This window comes from Centruroides vittatus, unplaced genomic scaffold (genome assembly GCF_030686945.1).
Source record: "Centruroides vittatus isolate TY-2023 unplaced genomic scaffold, ASM3068694v2 contig_2747, whole genome shotgun sequence".
Taxonomy (NCBI): Eukaryota; Metazoa; Arthropoda; class Arachnida; order Scorpiones; family Buthidae; genus Centruroides; species Centruroides vittatus.
This window is the reverse complement of record NW_027121750.1, coordinates 1,466,787-1,487,609: the sequence shown is the minus strand read 5'-3', so window position 1 is coordinate 1,487,609 and position 20,823 is coordinate 1,466,787. Positions and strand designations below refer to the sequence as shown.

The 20,823-nt window shown below is 37.0% G+C and overlaps 1 protein-coding gene across 1 annotated transcript; it reads right to left on the bottom strand.

The window, feature by feature from the left end:
- Positions 1-4,133: 4,133 nt before the first annotated feature.
- Positions 4,134-12,338, bottom strand: LOC136971985 (small ubiquitin-related modifier 3-like). The gene is made up of 3 exons (XM_067266511.1): positions 12,158-12,338; positions 4,601-4,726; positions 4,134-4,529 (listed from the first exon to the last, which is right to left on the bottom strand). Exons 1-3 carry the CDS (start codon positions 12,173-12,175, stop codon positions 4,374-4,376), a joined length of 300 nt encoding a protein of 99 aa, XP_067122612.1. The 5' UTR covers positions 12,176-12,338; the 3' UTR covers positions 4,134-4,373.
- Positions 12,339-20,823: the final 8,485 nt, after the last annotated feature.

The following is a 20,823-nucleotide window of genomic DNA, read 5'->3' as shown; positions in this document are numbered from 1 at the left end:
AGACTAAAGGTATGGATGTTAACCTGACAAAACTTGTGGACTGTTTTTGGTATTGGCCCTTACTTGAAAGACTTGCTTTATAAAGTACAGGCTCAGAATTCTTCAGTACTAGTTTTGATGAGTGCAAATAAAAGTTTATAATGGGAACAAACACACACTTGTGAGATTTTGGGATGGAAGTTCCTAATTATCACAAAACACCTAGAATCTGAGCCATTTGGCCATGCTACACTCTGCATAAAAATATCACTAAGTGCACGTATGTTCCAGTCATCCATGCTGTTTATGATCAATTTGATAACTCAGTTCCACGACTACCCTTCCATTTAACTTAGTGTAGTGCCCTTTGGCAGCTTCGATACACTAGACAGTTACGCCCACCCACAAGAATGTTTATTTAATATTACACAGAGAATATGGTTCTCCATAAAGACAGTGTTGTAGGTTTTATTTTCTCCTGAGCTGCTTCGATTGCTAACTCCGGTTCTTTGATCTAATCGAATTAGCACAATTTGCATAAACAAACGAACAAGGTCTCGTAGCCAAACGATCACCTTAAATACTTGGGCTACAAATCTCAAGTTTTTGATCGGATTGAGGTCTGGACAAAGTACTATCCAGTTAAGACTTCTTCCATTCGAAAGGAATATGTCTATTATCGAACAAAACCAACGACAGCTGGTACCAATCTGCTGGAAGATCCAGCTATTGCATCCCCTGGTTTTGCACCATTGTCTCTAGTTGAGGCCAAATTTTGCACTGGCATGTCATGTCTCTTATGAGAAGTTATGACTCTTAAGCACAACTATATTGTCTTTCCAGTATCCAAAGGTCACCCATACACAGATCCTTTTCCAGCTGTTCACGGGAGTACAGCTTCCTCCTTTATGATAAAATAGAATTGGTAGCCATCTGAGCTGTTAAACTTCTTTTCATTCAAAAAAAAAGACCCTGCCATTGTTTGTCCCAGTACTGGTAGCCAGTATGTTTCTGACGGGGTTTCATCAGTGGTTTGCTTCTTTCAAAAGTGATATATTCCATAGATTTTAACACGTGAATAGTCTGAGAGCATGCTTTCAGTCTAACCTGTCTGATTTTAAACATAGACAGGTTTTCACAGACTGCAAGTTAAGAGACGGAACATCTTTCTCGGGACGTGGTGGCTAGTTTTCTGCTTGATATCCCCGAAGGAAGCATATTTCAACACGGCACTTTATTCCGAGCAAGGTTTCCTGCAATTTCCACATGTGTTGCATCACACACCAGAAATCGTTCAATTTTCCCTTTTCGGAGATCTTTTTCTCATCCCACTACTACAACCTCGATGCAAACAGTACATTCTGACATCTCAGATTTCAAGTGGTCTTTTATGCTCTTGGCTATTAGGTTTGTATTTAAAGTCAAGTTCTGGTGATGCATGCTATTATTCTTACACACCTACCACAGGAGTTGGTACAGCTACTATGCCAAAGAACACTACACTAAATGGAAGGATTGGTGCATAGTAGTCGTGCCCACCAGGTTACATACTATAGGATAAAGGACATACAAAATGCATTAAACCACGAAACTGTAACTTGAATTTCAAAAAGCTCTTGCAAGTAGGAATGAATGATCCGAATGTTTATACAAAAGTGATTTAAGGTTTTTTAGACAAAAGGAAAACACTACATCCCGCCAACATTGGTTTTGGCAGCTGTACTACGCACTCTATTCCGTGATAAAGCAAAGGTAACAGGGTAGAATATTGATGGTGCCTTTCTTCTTTGTAATGTATATTTAAAGTTTCATCTGCAAGAAAAAATTTGGAACAAAATCATGAAGTAAAGTAGTTTCCTATAAAGTTCTGTGAACAAGATGGGTAGAGGATGCAGCTATGCTGATCACACTATTGCAATATGGCTACAGGTTGAAACATTTGAACTATTACACCAAATCAAAACTATCAATGTGCACAAAATCTTTTCGGACGGTAAAAGCAAAGCAATTTTTCTTTTCTTCCCACAAAGCTAGAACCATACTTTTTCTACCAGACAGATACACCTACGAATGTCCAAGTGAAGATGCAGACTGTGAAAACTCTCTTGAAATATCCAGTAGTAAGAATGTCTAGATTCCTTGATCCAGGAATTATGCTACACGATGGAGGAATAACTAACTCTTCATTAATTTACTTCATAAATTTCAGTTTATGCAAGTGTGGTAGAGCTTTACTCCAGATAAACTATTTCTTTTAGAAACAGTTATAATTTTGTATGATTGCAGATGGCAATTCAGTTCCTAGGAAGACTTTTTATAGAAAACCAACCTCTATTAAGATGGTACATGCAGGAAGATAACCCAGAAAACGCCACACAGCCAGATTGTCGGTTAGGTGTGAACCCACAACTGATTACCAGTGTTCGGCAGTTTTGTCCATTCTGTTACGGGTGGATACCCCACCCATAACATAAAAAAAATGATACCAACTCTAGTATTTGATAAGTTTGACCAGAAATGCCAATGTTTGGTCTAACATTTTGCAACCTACCTCTCAGAACAAGAAGTATAGTGATTTCTGAAAAGCCATCAAACTTGTTCCAACCCTTTGGCTGGACTTTCCACTGCGGAACACGGTTAATCGGCCAACAGAAAAACGCGCGTAGAAAACTCAAATTGGTTGCATAATTTATTTAGTAATATAGCCGTGCCTAGCCCGATAGAATTCGGCATTGGTTGGTGTCTAGGATAATATATCACCGGTACTTGGATAACGAGAAGAAACAAGCCGGCAAGGAGAAAACGGCTACTTTAGAGATGGTGTGTTGTCTCTAAAGACAACAGGCACAAGAGTGTGTATGAGCTAGAGGACAGACTTGATAAATCAATTAACAATACTGTGTGAAACCAACATGACCATTCAAGCTGAAAAATTCTTGTTCTCTACATCAGCTGGGTATTAATTTTAGTTTTGTGTTTTAAATTTGCTTGTTTGCGTGTACATTACTGTAAAAATTATATAGTTATTAATTGTGTGGAAAGGTAGAGGTGTAATGAGCTGAGTCTGCATATTAAAAAGAAAAATTAGTAATAATAAAGAAAATGTGTAATGATGTATATTTTTGCTATGATGATTTTATACACTTGTCCTGGAAGAATTGTAGAAATGCTTGAAAAGTCCTAGAAAAACCGCAATTTTATTATGTAGAAACCCTAAAAGGCATTCGCCGACACAAGTAAATATAGAAATAAATATCAATTTAAAAGCAAAAGGCATGTTTAATCTTCAGAAATAGCTTAACTTTAATTAGAAAATGCATTGTAAAAGAATATAATCCACAAAGTCTAATTTACTTAAACAGAACTGACTCGGAGATAGATCAAATCCAAATTTTTCAAAAAATGAATTGTTTGGAATAAAGTAGTTGTGTTAAGCATTTAATTTGTTTTTTTGCAGTCGACATACAGGATGTTCCTCTTGAATGTCCATAGTTTTGCACATTAATTTTGGGAAAAGAAACTAAATATAATACTGTAGACCGGGGATCAGCAATGCGGTGCACAGGAGTCACACTGTTAATGGAATCCACAACTCTTATATGCAGGATTCTCGTGTCTGGCACTTTTGTAGCACACACACGATCCTCGACGTGCCCGCAAAACAAAAGTTCGGGGAGACGACGTTGGCCGATCGGGCGGAACAAGAAAAGGGGCCTCAAAAATCTAGACCGAGCGACAATGGAAGTCCAGATTGCAGCGGCTCTTTCAAGCATATGTACAGAAAACTTGATTTTACACAATTTAAAACTTCGGACATTTGAGAGGAGCACCCAGAAATTTAAGTGTAGTAGCTTAATAGCACAAGCAGAAACAACTACACCTGTTCATAAATTTATTGAAAGTTCTTCACGTCTTAAGAATGTATTTAATACATACCAATATTAGAACCAAAGAAATTTTCCTGTATATCAATTTATGTTTTTATTTACTCTCTGTAAATATTAAAAGTAACTTAAACGTGGAAAAGTTTTACATTATTTATAAAATAAAACTGATTTTGCTCAAAATTCACATCTTGTAAGACAAACTTTTTCAAATAAATCAGTTTGAATAGTTCCATTTTATATATATATATAAAAAAAAATGAATTACACTTTACTTGAATTTCAGTTTATTAAAACATTACGTACTCACACATTTTTCAATGATTTCTGTTGACAATCTTTGTTCATTAAACATTTTATACGTCATTTCTAAAACTTACAACAGTATTCAAATTAATGTAAAACACACTCGACAACTAAGAGGAAACCACAATGCTAAACAAAAACTTTTTTTTTAAGTTACGCAGAATTTTAAAATCGTGTAAATGGAAGATTGTTTCCAGAGACGAATTATCTTCTTCCTAAATGATCGTACGTGTGACCTCCAGTCTGCTGCTGAAAAACGTCTATTGTGTCCTCGTCTTCCATTTCCAGACCTGCCGGCGTGTCGGTTTCGCTGATCGGTTGTCCGTCGAAGCGGAATCTCACGTTTTGCACGTTCAGTCCCTACGAAATTTGAAAAAGCTCTCGATTGTTTTGAATTGCTTAGAGATTACCATAAATGCGTAGGTACTTACCGCACGGTCACAGTATGTACTCATTAATTTTCGAAGCGGTGTATGCTTCTTGATTTTAAAGTGAACTACACTTCCGTCCTGTCCCACTACTTTCAAATTTATCTGTTCACTTTCTGGTTTAATTGCCTACATAAAAGAAGAAATGTTTTATAAATTATGTGAACCGACGACACATGCAAATCAAATTAAACCCAACTTTTTCTATTAATAATCTACCCTACATTATCACCAGATACTTCCGTACAAATTTTTAACAGCCCTATCCTTAGCCTTCCATTAACTGCATCATTTTTCTATATATGAGCATCTGCTAGGAATTTAACAAATTCAATAATTTTCTCTTATGAAAAACATTAGTAAATTTGATAATGAACAAGGCTAGATAGAGCTATACATTGTATTCAAACTATTACCAGATTAAAACAAAATAAGCGCGTACTAATGGCACCAAGAGAAAGGGTACAGAGAGTTTTCAAGCGAAATTCATCTGAAGTAACGCGAGTGAACATAAGTTACGACATTTACAGCTAGTCTGCGCCAAGGTTTTATGCTAAAGTCCACCGAAGACCTGAAATTTGAGCCAAAAGACAAACTAACATCGGTCGGTTACGACGAAAGCAACAAAAATTACATGCTACGAAATCCAAAAAGACGACAAAAGAAATCAAATGTCGAGATAGATTACACAGAAGAATTAAGCAAATAGAAAATTTAGACATAACTTTAGACTAAAGACAAAATTCGTTAACTATGACGACACGTAAAGAAGAAACGCAAGAGCAAATTCGGTTCAAACAAGTAAATCTCAAACTTATCGAGGAGGAGTAACAGCACGTGACATACCAAACAGTGATAATTGACTTTGAAATGACGAAAAAGGAAACAAAACATGGGATTTGGTCTATCTCCCAAAAGACAGAAATGTTATTGAATGCCAATGGTCGTCGTGTTTCGATAAGAATGAGGATGGCGATTCAAAGTACGAAGTGCATATTTGTTTTTGTTCTCCGTTTCTTACGGCAGTGGCCGAAACAAATACATGCTATATTCTTGCTACCTGTAGATGTGTGCTCCGTATTCTCTGTTACTGCAGGACTAGTGCAAACCACCCTCAAATTAAAGTTAGTCAGGAAATTAAACACGAATACAAAATTAAGTTAAATGTCTAATGTATTAAAACATTAAAATTTCAATACATTACATTACAAAATATATAAACATACGGTAAAAGGATCAAATTTAAAGACCCGAATTACTAACTGAGCAAAAACCTAAGAATAAAAGACATAAGACAGACATTCGCATTTACTTTTAAAATAAGTACAATTACAGAATAGAATATTTTCTACGCAATATGAATTGCTCTGAAGGAGAGGAGGCACTCCTAGAAATATTTACTGATAATACACAAAGTGTGTATTTATTTTCCACGATAGTAGTAGTAAAGCATAGATAAATGATCAATTTGAAATTCGTGAAGAAGAAAGAACTCGGAGATGACACGGGAAGAGACGGAACGAAAATGGAACCATATTGTGCCTCTTAATAGCCAAATTTTTGAAAATGTTAAGATCAGAGACCATCAATATATTTAAAATGATGGCATTAATGTAAACTGGAGTTAAAGGAGATTTCTTATTTATGCAAAGCGCACAACTCTTTTATCAAAATTACAGGAAAGATTGAAAGCCTCAAGATTCTTAGTTAAGACGCAAACATCCGTAAAACTGCGAGATGACTATTTACTACTCTCGTGTCATCGGCGTATAAAATAGCGTAAGAGATGCTATTATTATTTATAATAAAATCTATACGACACGAAAAGGAAACTGCCGAGAACAAGGCATCAAGATATTCTGTAAATAGGAGAAAATGGAAATTAGTTTCGCATACACAGTGAGCAAAAAAATTGTTAATGTGGCAAGTAACTTTCATTTTTCCAAGTCATTTTTTAAAAAAATTTGATCACGTAACACACTAAAAAAAAGTTCCAAAATAAAAAGTATTCAAAGAAACATGCTATCATGCCTTTAGTGAAAATTAGCAGTGCTTAATTCCTGTAGAAACCTATAACCTCCATGAATATGCTCATTCCGTATTCAATCTCATTCCCTTTAATGATCTGTTCTTTCGGGCATGCCTTTTTAATAACGTATGTAAAACTGTTCTGCATCCCGCTATAAACGTGTCACTAGCATTCGTGTTTGCTCTCTACTACAAATCGAGAAACTTGTCTCCTTTTGTGCCCGAACATTGCCGAACGTCGACAGGTTATCCTCGCTCGGAGACATCTCCCGGGCAAGAAATTGCTTTTAGTAACATCATCAAAAATAATCTAACTGTATATTTTTTGTACAAGAGCAGTATAACTCATGTAATAATAAATTTTCCACCTGCAATAAAATATGCAGCATTGCAACATGTCACACTAGCAAGTGATCTTCCGTGGTAAAAAGGTTCCACACTCCTATCTTTGGTCACACAGAAGCTGACTTTGAACTTGTACTATAAATTTGCAGCCATGCACTATAATCCTAGAATAAAAATCAATGTATGAAACCCAAAATATTTTCTAGACCCCTCATCCAAACACACTTTGACGAAACTCTGCGTGTAGGAAACGTCCCGAAATTTCAGTTGTTTGTGGAAGGATGTTGCTACGAGTGCCCTTACTTGACTACAAGAGCGTGTTGCCAGCGTGCCAAAATGGCAAACTGCACAGCAGAAGGCATTCTGTGTTATCGAGTTTGCTAAAACTGAATCGGTTATGACTGTTCGACATGCATTTCGTCATACGTTGAAGTTGTAACCGATTCGGTTTTAGCAAACTCGATAACACGGAATGCCTTCTGCAGTGCAGTTGCCATTTTGGCACACTGGCAACACTCTCTTGTAGTTGATTAAGGACACTCGTAGTAACATCCTTCCACAAGCAGCTGAAACTTCAGAACGTTTCCTACACAATGATTTGTGGAACGATGCTGTAAGTTGTTTGGTTGCAGAGATATAGCATTTCAAAGTTGGGGTATTCTTTAGTAATCACCATGTATATAAGCAAGGTTACTAGATAATATGATTTGGGAGATGCTATTGTAATCACCTCTCATTTTCGTTCTAGAGACAACTGCTCCCGACAGGGCAGCATTCTGATTGTTCGACATGCAAAGTTGGAGAATTATATTTGCACGAGTATTTTTTAAAATGTTTTTGTGGGTTTTTTAGTTATTACAGTTTCGTAATGTACTATTGTCACATTCAGCTTTAGACTACCTGTTTTTAAAGAGACGCAGCAGAAGTAATTAGTTTTTTTAGAAAGGAAACAAACAAAAGTCATCTGGTTTTTGTAAAGAGGCACATGAATTTGGAATTAAATTGGCACATTCATTATGACTATAACCTGACGTAAGAGTAAATTGCATCCAGCCTTGTATCTTGTAGTAATAGTGATACATCAATGTCATCTCAACTCTTGTCAGATTCCCAGCTAGCAGGTAAGCAAATAAGATGTGAAAATGCCAGGCACAGTGTTGCTATAACAGCAAAAATTGTACATTTTTACATCACTCAGACCGCATTTTCTCGCAAGGTGAAAGAAACAAAGGGTAAAGAAATGGCATATCGTGTGATAAGCCATTTAATTAGAACCGGTCATCAAATTTTGTAAGAGATGGCGGCATAACTGCCTACCTCTAGTCAAATTAATTAATTTCTAATGTTTATTTATAGCCTTTACGTAGTCCAAGAATTTGGCATATCATTTGGCGTGTTTATTATATAACGGGCTATGGTTGTTGACGTCTATATGTAATATGTCTGAACACAAGTTTGGAAAAATGTGTGATCACAAGCGACACTAAGATGCTAGCAGAACAAGTGCTAAACACAGACCGATGGAGCATGTGCACAATCCGGGACTTCCCCTCTCCTCGTTAGGCGAAAGATTGCTCATTAAGCGAGGTTCCAGCGTATTTAAGTTTACAAAGAGAGATTTTTTACAATAATTAAAACCAATATGTATAAAATATGTAAAATACACCCAAAATGCATTTTGGACTTTAAAATAGTCCCCCTTCACTTGGTGTTTCAATTAAACTCGCAAGATAAAATACAAAAAGTTATATTAAAAGGCCAAAATAACAATGAAGACGTCACAATTAAGAAACTGGCATTATCTCACAAGTGCAGTACATTGCTTTATTCTTTGATATTTAAAAGGGGTCTGTAACTGATTATAATTGTGTGTAGAACTCTTTACGGCTGGCTTGGTTGTGAAAACACGAAAAAGATAGAAGTTATTGTACTGCACTCTTGAGATAACACCAGTTTCTTAATTGTGACGTCTTCATTGTTATTTTGGCCTTTTAATGTAACTTTTTGTATTTTATCTTGCGAGTTTAATTGAAACACCAAGTGAAGGGGGACTATTTTAAAGTCCAAAATGCATTTCGGGTGTATTTTACATATTTCATACATATTGGTTTTAATTATTGTAAAAATCTCTTTTTGTAAACTTAAATATATATTAAATTTAAGATATTTTGTGTTCATGTTCACTTGTGTGATAAGCTCTAACATAAGTAACTATTTTAAGTTAGTAGAAACATTTAATAAATAATGCTGATAAACCAGATATTGAAGTATATACTATATTTATTTAATTTTCATTGTTCTAACACTGAAAGTTATTTACAGAAATCATTTTTAACCTTTGCTTTCTTCTGATTTCTTATCAATTTCTATCAGTTACAGATATCACTTTCTCTTTAACGATGACTTTCATCTTTTTGATTTCTATGCCATCAATATACGAGGGTAAGTCGAAAATTATCTGCACTTCGGTTGAAGAATTTATTGTAATCAACCTTCGGCGAGTCAAATATATCATTTCTCAACATAATCGCTATGCTTTTCGATACACGTTGTCCATCTGTCCACAAGTTTTCCCATTCCTTCATTAAAAAATGTTTTCGGCTGAACTGCAAACCACGAATGCACCATCTTAACATTGTCATCAGAGGTGAATCTTTGTCCCCGTAGCACTTCTTTTAGGGAATGAAGATTCACATCCGATGACAATGTTAAGACGATGCTGAATTTAATTACATTTAGAGAGATCTCAATTTATATTTATAAGTCGAGTTACGTATCGGTTTTATACACATTTGGTATACGGTATACTAGGCATGCTTTCCGTCCGAATCCTAGCCACGGCACTCTAGCGAACAAAAGTGGCTACAGACGGAAAATTCTACTCTGCTCCCCAACCATATTATCTAGTATCGTTGATATTTTGTATCCAAATAGAAGTGTGGGATTTAACTGTGGAATAAACAACTGTGGATATTTTTATTCTAGTATAAAATAACATTACAACCACTTCAGTGCTAAGTCATTTTTATACATGGAAGACTGTCTTCCGAATGTCCCACACGACTCTGGCAGTGCACACATACTCTTTATGATACAGTCACATAATTCCAGCCCAATTCTGCCAATAACGCGTCGAATCTGTCTCGAGGTCAAGAATTGCTTGTAGTTTGTTGGCACAGATGTAAGATTTGACAAGCCCCGTAGAAAAAAAGTTGTCAATGACACACCGGATAGCATCTATCGAGAAAGGGTGTCCCATTAACAGAATGGGACACACTCTATCAATGAAAACCAAATTAATAACGCATCTTACATCATATAAGAAGGCATTTTTCTCACCTCTTATAAAAAAAACTAATTTCTATTGGTTTGCAAATCATTCAATATTGCACAAGGAGTTTTGTATGACATCCCTCAAAAAGTTGCATCCATGTCCACATCTTTTATTTTTACTCATGCGGAGACCTAACATGATCTAGCAGGACATAGAGCATCAGACAGAGATAAAATTCTACAATTATTCATGCAAACCACAACATTGAAACAATTCTCTTGATAGCATTACTTCTGGTTTTTGTCACTTCACACGTTTACCCCCATTCTCAGATCATTTCAATTTATATGTAAAAACATCTACCATATTTTCTGGCATATAAGATGACTTTTTAACCCAGGAAAATCTTCTCAGAAGTCGGGGGTCGTCTTATACGCCGGAAAGTACAGTAGTCTTATATGGCGAGTATATCCCAAACTCTGTATTTTAACTGTAAAAGTCAAGGGTCGTCTTATACGCTGGAAAGTACAGTAAATTTGTCTTTAATTCATTCTAATTCAGAAACCTAGAATCAAAATCTGTAGCAATCATCATATAATATTCACCAACTTTCAAGTTTTGGGTTAATTATTCCTCACAAATATAGAATATCCAAAAATAATAAATTCCACACGCAAATAACAAAAATTAAGTAATCGTTTAAATTTACAAGTTTTATTTACACGGCATCGACGGGTGCAAAATACGGATTCTCACTATCCCTAACCATACGTCAAATATTAACAAATGGCAAGACGACTAAAAACACCACCCGATCCCGCCTTCAAACCGGGCGGAGAATAAAACCCCACGACTCCAAGGTACGTCCGCCCGTGCCAAAGACAATTTTCCGACCGGACTCGATCCCATCACGTCACCCTCCACTCTCCAAAACATGCTCTTACAAAATTTACAAGGGAGATGGTCGGGGGATCTTAAGCCCTCTTGTCGACACAAAAAAATTAAAATTCGTTCGTTCAAACTTCAAAACTTCATTTACAAAAACAATGGCAAATACAGACCATCCGCAACACACAATCACACACAGGTCACTAAAAGGTACTCGTTATTCAAATATTTAAAATTTTTAATTTACTCTTAGTCTATCTATATCAATTATACATGTATACGCCAGGGCTTATCGCACCGGTGCGATAAGCCCTCGTGCATATGTGTCTAATCGATATAGACTAAGAGTATAACATTAAGGGATAAAAGCAATCGATTATTCAACAAAATTTTTAAGTCGGTTCCCTTTCGGGCACTCCTAGACGCACCACCGACGACTAATCCGTAAAGGAACAATATGCTCGTCCTCAAAATCTCCGTCAAAAAATCGGCTGGTAAGAGACACCACCTGCCCGGAGATGCGGCGGTTTAGGGGGTTCCAACCCCTCATCTGGAACTGCATTATTACTCAACTATTAGAAAAATTTGGCTCTTCCATCAACATATACACCACAAATAACAAGCTACATTATTAATTAAAACTATAAAATCCCGGATAAAGCGAACTTTCGCCACGAAAGGTTACTCGGACTTTCAATATTCGCCGCTTAACAATACGTAGAGCATTATACCGGGGGGAAAATGCCAATTGGACGAGAAACTAATCAGTTTCGCGGCGGTCCGAACGGCCATTGGACCGGGTTCGACGGCATTTCGTTAAGTCCGCCGGCCTGGACTTTGCGGAAAATTGACGAATTTTGGGTGGAGGAAGGTGGAAGGAGACGTCCGAGAATCAATCCGGGCGAAATAATTGACGGGGAAGGAGGAAAATCGCGAGTGTGGCGAGAAAGGGAAGGGGTCCATTAGGCCCGTTCGATAGCGAACAAAAGAGGGAGAGAGAAAGAGCCGCTTGGAACGTCACTCGCCTTTTTGTCTTCAGACATTACCGGAATCTAACTGTTTCGATACCACCAGACTCGATTAATTCAAATATTCGCAGTTATTTGATCTTCCCATTCCTCCACATTTGTGATTTGCGATAATTATTCTCTTCCTCACTCGGTCGGGATACTTTTCCCTCTCGTTTCGTGCGCCACCTGGCCGCCGGTTGCGGCTCTTCGAAAAATAAAAAATAAAAAAATAATAATAAATTCGAAATTTAAAATAAAGACGTCGACAACGTTTAATTACTAGAAAAATATTCACGTCGTTCGGGTTTAACCAAATTTCAAAAATTTTGATTCCTATACACTCCCTTCTTCCGTACTAATTGTATGGAAAATGGTCTACCGCCGCCTTTCAATTATAAAATTTCTGGCGTGAATCTCGTTGAATCACGAAATTTCAGCCACAATAGCGAGGTTAAACGCGAATACGTCGGGCGTTCAGCGCCGCCTTTCTGTAAGCCTAGAAGTTTGACAATGGTGTTTGGAAAGTCAGTGGAATCATGCTCGACATTCCAAACGCCATTGTCAAACTTCTAGGCTTACAGGAAAGCGACGCCGAACGTCCGACGTACACGTTTACGCGTTTAAAACTTCGGCCTTAACCTCGCTATTGATTCACGGTAGTTCTTGAACAAAAGAGAAAAAAAAGGAAACGTATAGGCCGCATTTCTTTATGCAGCCAGAGTGTAGCGAAATGACGTCACAAGCAGTGTTGGCCAATTAGAAACCAGTTTCAGTGTGTTCGCTGTAAAGAGCTTCTCGAGCGCTGCATAAAGAAATGCGGCCATACTGAACTACAAGCAGCGCCATCTACTGTAAAACTCTAAAATGGCGTAGAATGCATTGTGAAAGACAAGGGATCATAATTATGATAACTTTCTTATTTTTTGTCTCCGGACCAAAAGTAGAATACCGTTGAACTCGTCTCGGTCCCGAGTTCAGATATATAATCAAAATCCCGAAATTCCGTAAGGAGTAATCTATACAACATCCAAATTATTTTTTAAAAATCCCCTTTAAACTTTAAATTTAAATAAACGTTGCAGAATGTATTAGTTACGCAAAAAATTTGAAAATAATGACGATTATATTAAGGATTTACAAATGGAGTTAGTCGATTTGGCCTGTAAACGGCTTCGTTATTAAAAAGAATTACTTTTATCCCTTTGTTTAATTAAATTAATTAAATATATACTAATGTGGGGTAAATAATAAGGATTTATCACACCAGTGATAATAAACAAACACTCTGATATCAATGTAGTACTGTACTGTACATTTAATAAAACAAAAGGGGTGTACATTTGTGCTGTTGCAGATTTTTGGGCTATATACAATAATTTTTAATAAATATAAAAAATATAAATACGACTTTACAAAGATAAAACTTTGCATTTTGTCCTTCTTTTTCGCCGTTCACACCATCAGCAGCTTGTATTAGTTTTTTATTTAAAATATATTATGATTGTGGCATTAACACCAGAGGACGCTTTACCTGTTTTACATGTTTTTGCGGTGGCAGTAGCCTCAAAAGAAAGGTCGTCTCCGAAACTTTGCGAATTTCTTAAGGACTGCTGTTAGTGTGAACGGCGAAAAGGAAGGACAAAATGCAAAGTTTTATCTTTGTAAAGTCGTACTTATATTTTTTAATATTAATTTAATGTGAATAACGCCGGCCGTGTGCTTGTATTAGTTTTTTATTTACAATAATTTTTATGTTGTGTTGTATGAGGGGTTGGCAACGCGTTTGGGAGTTAAACTCCCCTCCCCCAGTCCTAGAATCTTGCCTCCTTTTTTTCTTGGCTGTCTGGTGAGAGGTTGCCTGAGTCAACGAAACGTGTCTATTTTTTTGTGTGCCGGCCCTGTGTGTTACGGTGTTCGAAGTGACTGCTTGGTGGTAGAAGCGATCTACACGGAATCGTATTATCGGACTTTGAAAAAAAAAATCTGTTCGCATCGGCTAGAATACACTCTGGATAAGTAATGGTGGATATTTGTAGAGGTAGTTTCGGGAGAGACTCAAGTGTGAGTTAAAACAACGGACTTGTACTCAACTCATTGTACAGGTGAACCATCTGGTTCCCTAGGTGTCTAGTGTATACGTGTGTTCTAGTGGACAACTCTGTAAATTTTGTATGTGTATATTCTTTTGTACATAAAGTTATTGTTAAGCCGACCTTTTCTTTGTCCTCCTCACGTGATAATCATTCACCTGCACAATAGTCGTAATATTGATTATTGTGCTTTCCACACTGGCATCCGCGACAGGATTACCACGTGGTTTATGATGGAGACGAAGACAGTGGAGCACTGGAATGGATGCCTGCGATCTGAGTCAACCATGGATGTTCCGGGAAATCAGGACCCAGCGGCAGTGACTCCAGTCGTAACAGGATATCTGGGAATGATTCAGATATTCTCGGGATTCTCATCTGATAGCATAACCATCAAGCAATTGCTTCAATTTTTTACTCTACTTTCCCACCGAAGAGGCTGCGGAGAAATTTTTCTACATGGTGGGACTCGTGCCCCATTCGGACCTGGCTTTGTACCGTCCTAAGACCGTGTACCTTGCCCTAAGAGGTAAGATTTCCTTGATTTCCTTCTGTACACAAGTGCCGTACGCAGGTATCTGTTAGCTAATTCAATTTGTCGTATTTTTCAGGCGTGATGAGGAAAGAGCCGGCACCAACGGATGAGTTTGGATTCGTCTACCGCTGTGAAAAACTACTACAACATCAACAAAAAAAAAAAAAAACAAAAATGCGCTGGTGGACCATGTGCACGGGTACCCTGTCTTGTACCCACAACACATTTTTTGAAAGAGCTCAGCTTTCAGCTCAAGAGGTATGATATCGTGGCAGTATGCCATACTTTATATATATTATATTTTTCACATTTCTTTCTTTGTTCCTTTGTCTTTTGCCATTCTGGAATGATCCTGTTTAACCCTACCCTTGCGAGTTGATGACTCACATCTAACACAATAGAAGGTAAGTAGCCCTAAGGGGTTAACAGGATGAGGGGTGGACACCCACAGAATCGGCGGTTTCACGTTACGTTACGTGTTTCTGTAATTCGATCGTACTACTTAAGATGATGTATGTTTTATGAGAATTTTTTTTGTATTTAACAGGTGCTAATGATTATGAGTGTGTCAAGGAGGAGCCGGCCACCATCGCCGCGAGGGAATGCGGCGTGGCCCTGCAAACAGCGGTGGACTGGTATAACTTCTGCCGGGAAATTGCGGACGTTTTCACTCAACCAAACTCAACCAAAATCATCAGCTTGGCGGTGAAGTCCTGCGTGTCGAGGTGACGATCTATCCAAGTTTCTGACTTTGCCGATATGTCTGTCTATGTCTCTGTTTATATACATATGTTTTTCTTTTCAGATTGACGAAACTTTTAAAATTACAATTACTTTTACAGTACACGTGAGTAAAGGTGCCAACGTGGTCGCTCTCGTTCGTTTACGTCGCTTTCCTTTCCAAGATTAATTGGTAAGGAGGGGGCGGGAAACCCCACAAATTGTAGCGGAGGGAAAAAACAAATTTGGTATATTATGTAGGTGTAAGGTGTAACGTGACCGGAAGTGACGTAGGTATAGTCCTCACCACCCGATCGGCCGATCTCGCACGGTTCGATTTTGGGGGGCTGTATCTCGTGATGTGTCGCCTGTAAGGATATAATTCATTAGACATTATTTGATCTCACAGGGGGGATCCCCTACCCCCTCAGGCAACCCTAGAATTGTACCTATTATATTATATAATTGGTCGAAAAATTTGTTGCCACCTTAAACGTCTTTCGGCTCTTTCTAATGCTTCAATTGCCCTATCTGTCATCACGTCAGCCACATGAGTTATTCGCATTTTTCATGAACTATTGAGGGCGCTGTATTTTTACAAAATGGCTACTTTACCTGGGTCAATGTAAAATGAATTATATATTACTGTGAGATAATGAAATATGCTGCTTGTGGCAGCACCTCTGTTATGTACAACAGCCGGGAAAGTGACACACGAATTAACACTTGACAATACAGTGAAACCTGCGGTTAATGTTACCTATGGTTCCAAAATGGCGGCTCGTCTCTGATTCCAGCAAATAGAAGAAAGGAAACAGAGGGGACTAACCTAACCTATTCTAATAATTTGGTTAGTAATGATTATGGTAATTTATTAAAATAGGTTAGGTCAGGTTAGAACGTGGGACCCCCATTTCCTTTCTTCTGTTTGCTGGAATCAGACACGAGCCGCCATTTTTACTACCATAGGTAAATTTAACCTCAAACTTTATCAAAATATCACACACAAAATTGACAGCGTAACTTGTTCCTGTAAAGCTGGACAATCGGGAAAATGCAAATATTGCTCGACAGTATTATTGTTTCTTAACAGGTAAGCTTGTTTTCTTCAACACGATACCTATTTTAGTGTAATATAAGTAGTTAATTAACAATGAATTATCATTATCTTTAGAAATAACATAGAAGTACATGAAAAATTATCTGAAACAGATTTGGAATGATTTTGGAACAGATTAAAAGAAAGTATCCAATCTAATTATGAAATAATTCCAATAAAGAAATTTTGCCATACTGGATCTAATAATAGCAGAATAGCTTTAAGCCCTTTTCAGAATCAATATTTAAACATTTTAACAGAAGCTACACCGAAATTCTTCACTAACAAAACATACGTAAGTTTTATCTGTTTTAATTATATGAAATGATTGGTATATAATATACTATGAGCCCCGGGACGCCCTTTAGTGGGCGTTTTTTACAATTTTATTGATAATTAAAAATCATTATTTAGTGTTATTAAACATTCTATAAATACTTTAAACTATTTTAATTTGTTTATTTACCTTCGCTGGTACCTTCGCTAGGGCGCCCCTAGTGAGTGTTAATTTAAATAATAATTTATATTGTTAATTTAAATGTTTGAAATATGACACACGATAGGGCGCCTCTAGTGCCCGTTTTTGGCATACCGTTACGCGGACGGACAGGCACGCGTTCAATGGGTTACATATATATATATATGTATGTTTATTATTATTATTATAGGAAAGGATGAAAAAGCCTTGCATCTTTATCAGAAATAAATAGAGAGATCAACTCTGTTGATCGGAATAATGATGTCAATGCTATTTTCTCCCACATTCAAAACTTTAGTGCAATTGGAGTTTTTAATTGTAATAAATTGTATAATACAAGTATTATAAAAAAAAGAAAATTTATTAACTTTTAAAAGTATTGGTTTAGAAGACTTGCCAAAAAGTCTGATTTTATTTTTATAATAATAAATCAATGGTGACTAATGAAGAATGTAAAAGAATATGTCTAGAAAGCAAAGTAAATAAAATATGGAAGAAGGAGAGGAGCAAAAGAATTACAATTTCAATCATTTCAATTTTAATCCAAACTGGAATGAAAAATTTTCAAAACGCAATATTTTTGGTGGTAATGAAAATACGGCATATGGCCTTTTGCACGAAAATGATGCAAGACAATTACAGTAGACCCCCTATAACACGGATTCGTATAACACGGCGAAAAAATTGCGATCGTGTTCGTATGACACGGTAAAACGTCATCGCCGACTCGTGTCGCGACAGGATTGGTCGGATCTGGACCAATTCGCATTTTTCACCGGATGCTCGCCCTCTGGTGTTTAAAAACAAAACTATTCTATCTGGGTCGTTTGATTAATTTTTTTGTATTATCAGCAGTAAAGATGAATAACAATAAAAAAAGCAAAGCTTTGTTGCGTTCCAAATTGCAATTTCAAAGATTTACGGGAGCCTAATATAAGTTTTCATCTATTCCCACATGAAAAACAGATGATTATTCGGAAATCGGTCAGTTATATGTATGTGCTTCTCCAAATGGTGAGAATGGATTAGACTTGGACAATTGGGAAACCGCCAATTCTTAACTTTACACGAACAAGTTATGCTGTCAATTTTAAAAGATATTTTCTTAAAGTTTAAAATGCCAGTAATTTTTTGTGGGACACAGGATCGGATTTAAGCATTTCCAAGCCCTAAGCTGAACTCTAAGTCCCCTTACCAATCTTTCACAATTTTAGAAGTCAATCATAAGAAGAAAAGAATTAAATCAGACTATCTCTCTGATTCAATACGGTTATTGTAAGAAAAAGATGTGAGGTTTCACTAGTCTTCTGTTTTATAACTGAATTTAATTAAATTTTTATACCCATTCTATTAAAAATCTTTTTTAAAATTGGTTTTATCTTTTTTTAAAAAAAAGACCTTATGTTAATTCTTAGAAAAAAATTACTGAAATACTACACAAAATAAAAAGTAAAGTATATTTTGTTGGTTTGTAAAAAAATGTTTATTACAAAATTCGACTTTAATATTTTCTTTTGTACAAATGTTTGAGGCTCCTTGAAAGTCGAAGCCTAAGCAACAATTTACGGGGATACTATAGATTACTATCTATGGAATTTCGGAACTTTGAGTATATACCTGAACTGAGGGGACAGAGACGAGTTCAACGATACCCTACTTTTGGACCGGAGACGAAAAATAAAAAAGTTATCATACTTTTTTTCGGCGATCGCGCGATGTTAGGGAGTCGCGTCGCTCTCCGCTAAGTCGGCCTCGCCATCGCGATCGGGAGTCCCATCGCTTGCCGTTAAAATTGCCTTTAGTAGACGTTTTCCCCTTTTTTACTTTGTTCAAGAACTACCGTGAATCGATCACTAGTTTAGCACATGGCGGCGTGTGGTGGCGTCCATACGAGAGGTCAGTCGGGCCGCCATGTTCGCTGCCATAAGTAACATTAACCGAAATGGCGATCGCGCGATGATCGGAAGTCGCGTCGCTCTCTCCGCTCTCGTATCGCGTGTTTAACCCTACTGGAGATGACCGTAGTCCGACGTCATGGTTTGCAGACTTTACCGCAAGATGGCAGTACTAGCAACTATGGTGCCGTCTTCATGAGAGCATTAAAAAAGTATGGTAAGTGAAAAAGTATAATAAATTTTTATTTTTCGTCTCTGGTCCAAAAGTAGGGTATCGTTGAACTCGTCTCGGTCCCGTCAGTTCAGATATATACTGAAAATCGCGAAATTCCATACGTGGTAATCTATAGTACACCCCAATTGACATAGCTTTTTACTTGTAAATCTAACCCTGATGAAACAATGTCAAAGCGGATGTTTTTAACACAAAGGGCACAAACATGTATAGAACAATCTCGCTCACTTGTTTCGGTACCACATAATGAAGTATTCCGCTAGCAATAATTGTTCTGCTACTATAAAATTTCTCGATAAACAGCTACAAGCAGCATATATCATTATATTGGACAGTAATATATGATTAATTTTACATTACTAGTTACAAGCGACCCAGATAAAGTAGCCATTTTGTAAAAATTCAGCGCCCTCTATAGTCCATGAAAAACGTGAATAGCGGATATTGTACAAACCGTTGAGTTTACACGAGCACTGGACCTACTAAAAAACATTTATTATTCAACGGCCATAAAAATTATATTTTTATTAATGATGTCTCCAAAGTTAAGTTATTTTTCTGCGAAAAATTCGCCGATTAGGAAAAACGCGCCCACCGTTTGACGCAACGCCCCGCGACGAAAACGAGCTTAAGCAATGGCGTCGTCAAACGGTGTGCACTCGGTAAGTAATCCTATAATTTTTTGTTTATAGCATAGTTTATATGGATTATTCTCAAAAAATTATACGTGATTTGAAAATGTTGAGTCAAATTAGTCTAGAATCGATTAATTTTATGGAAGAAAACCTTTCAAACGGCCGTAGCCTCTAACTGCACACGTGCCGGGCTATGATTGGCTCATGTATTTAAGTGACTCGTACAACGCGGATTTATATAACACGGAACGTGTCTACCGTGATATAAGGGGATCTACTGTATACTCTTCACATTCTGGCAAGAGAATTGTAGAATTTGGCCTGATTATCTCACCAGCTTTACCATGGTTAGGATATACCCCTGATGGAATAATAATGAAACAAAATATTCCAACTTCTCTTTTAGAAATAGTGTCCAGTAAACAAAGGAATGAACATATCCAATTCTTAGTTCAAAAAATGCGTTGAAATTTATTACCATTAATGGCGAAAATATTGAATTAAGAAAGAGACATAAATATTACGGTCAGGTTCAGCTAGGGTTACTAATAACTAATATGCCAGTATGTGATTTTGTGATATATTTATCATTTGATAATTCATTTATTTCTTTCGAAGTAAAAAAAAGATGATAAATATTTAAATAAATATATTTAGTATTGAAATACAGACGGCCGGATGGCCCAGCGGTCAAGGTGGCAGCCCACCGCTCTGGGGGACCTGGGATCGAATCTGAACCGGTCGAATAATCCCCAGGAATTTTTCGGGGTGTGGTCCGTTAGGATATGTCGGGCCCCGTCCCTCACCACCCGGTCGCCCCATTGTGGGCCTGGCCGAACCCATAATGGGCCTACTAAAAGAGGCCCTCTTAGTGCCCACAGGGCGGAAAGAGTTAAAAAAAAAAAGTATTGAAATATTTTTTAATAAAATGCTTCCATTTTCAGTTACTGAAAGTAATGAGTAGATTAAAACGATTGCCTTCTCAGAAGTTCTA

What these genes read in the sequence shown, in the direction of transcription:
- LOC136971985 (XM_067266511.1), bottom strand. An exon ending in GTACATACTGTGACCGTGCG is followed by an intron (nt 4,530 to 4,600) that starts GTAAGTACCTAC and finishes CAAATTTCGTAG; the next exon opens with GGACTGAACGTGCAAAACGT.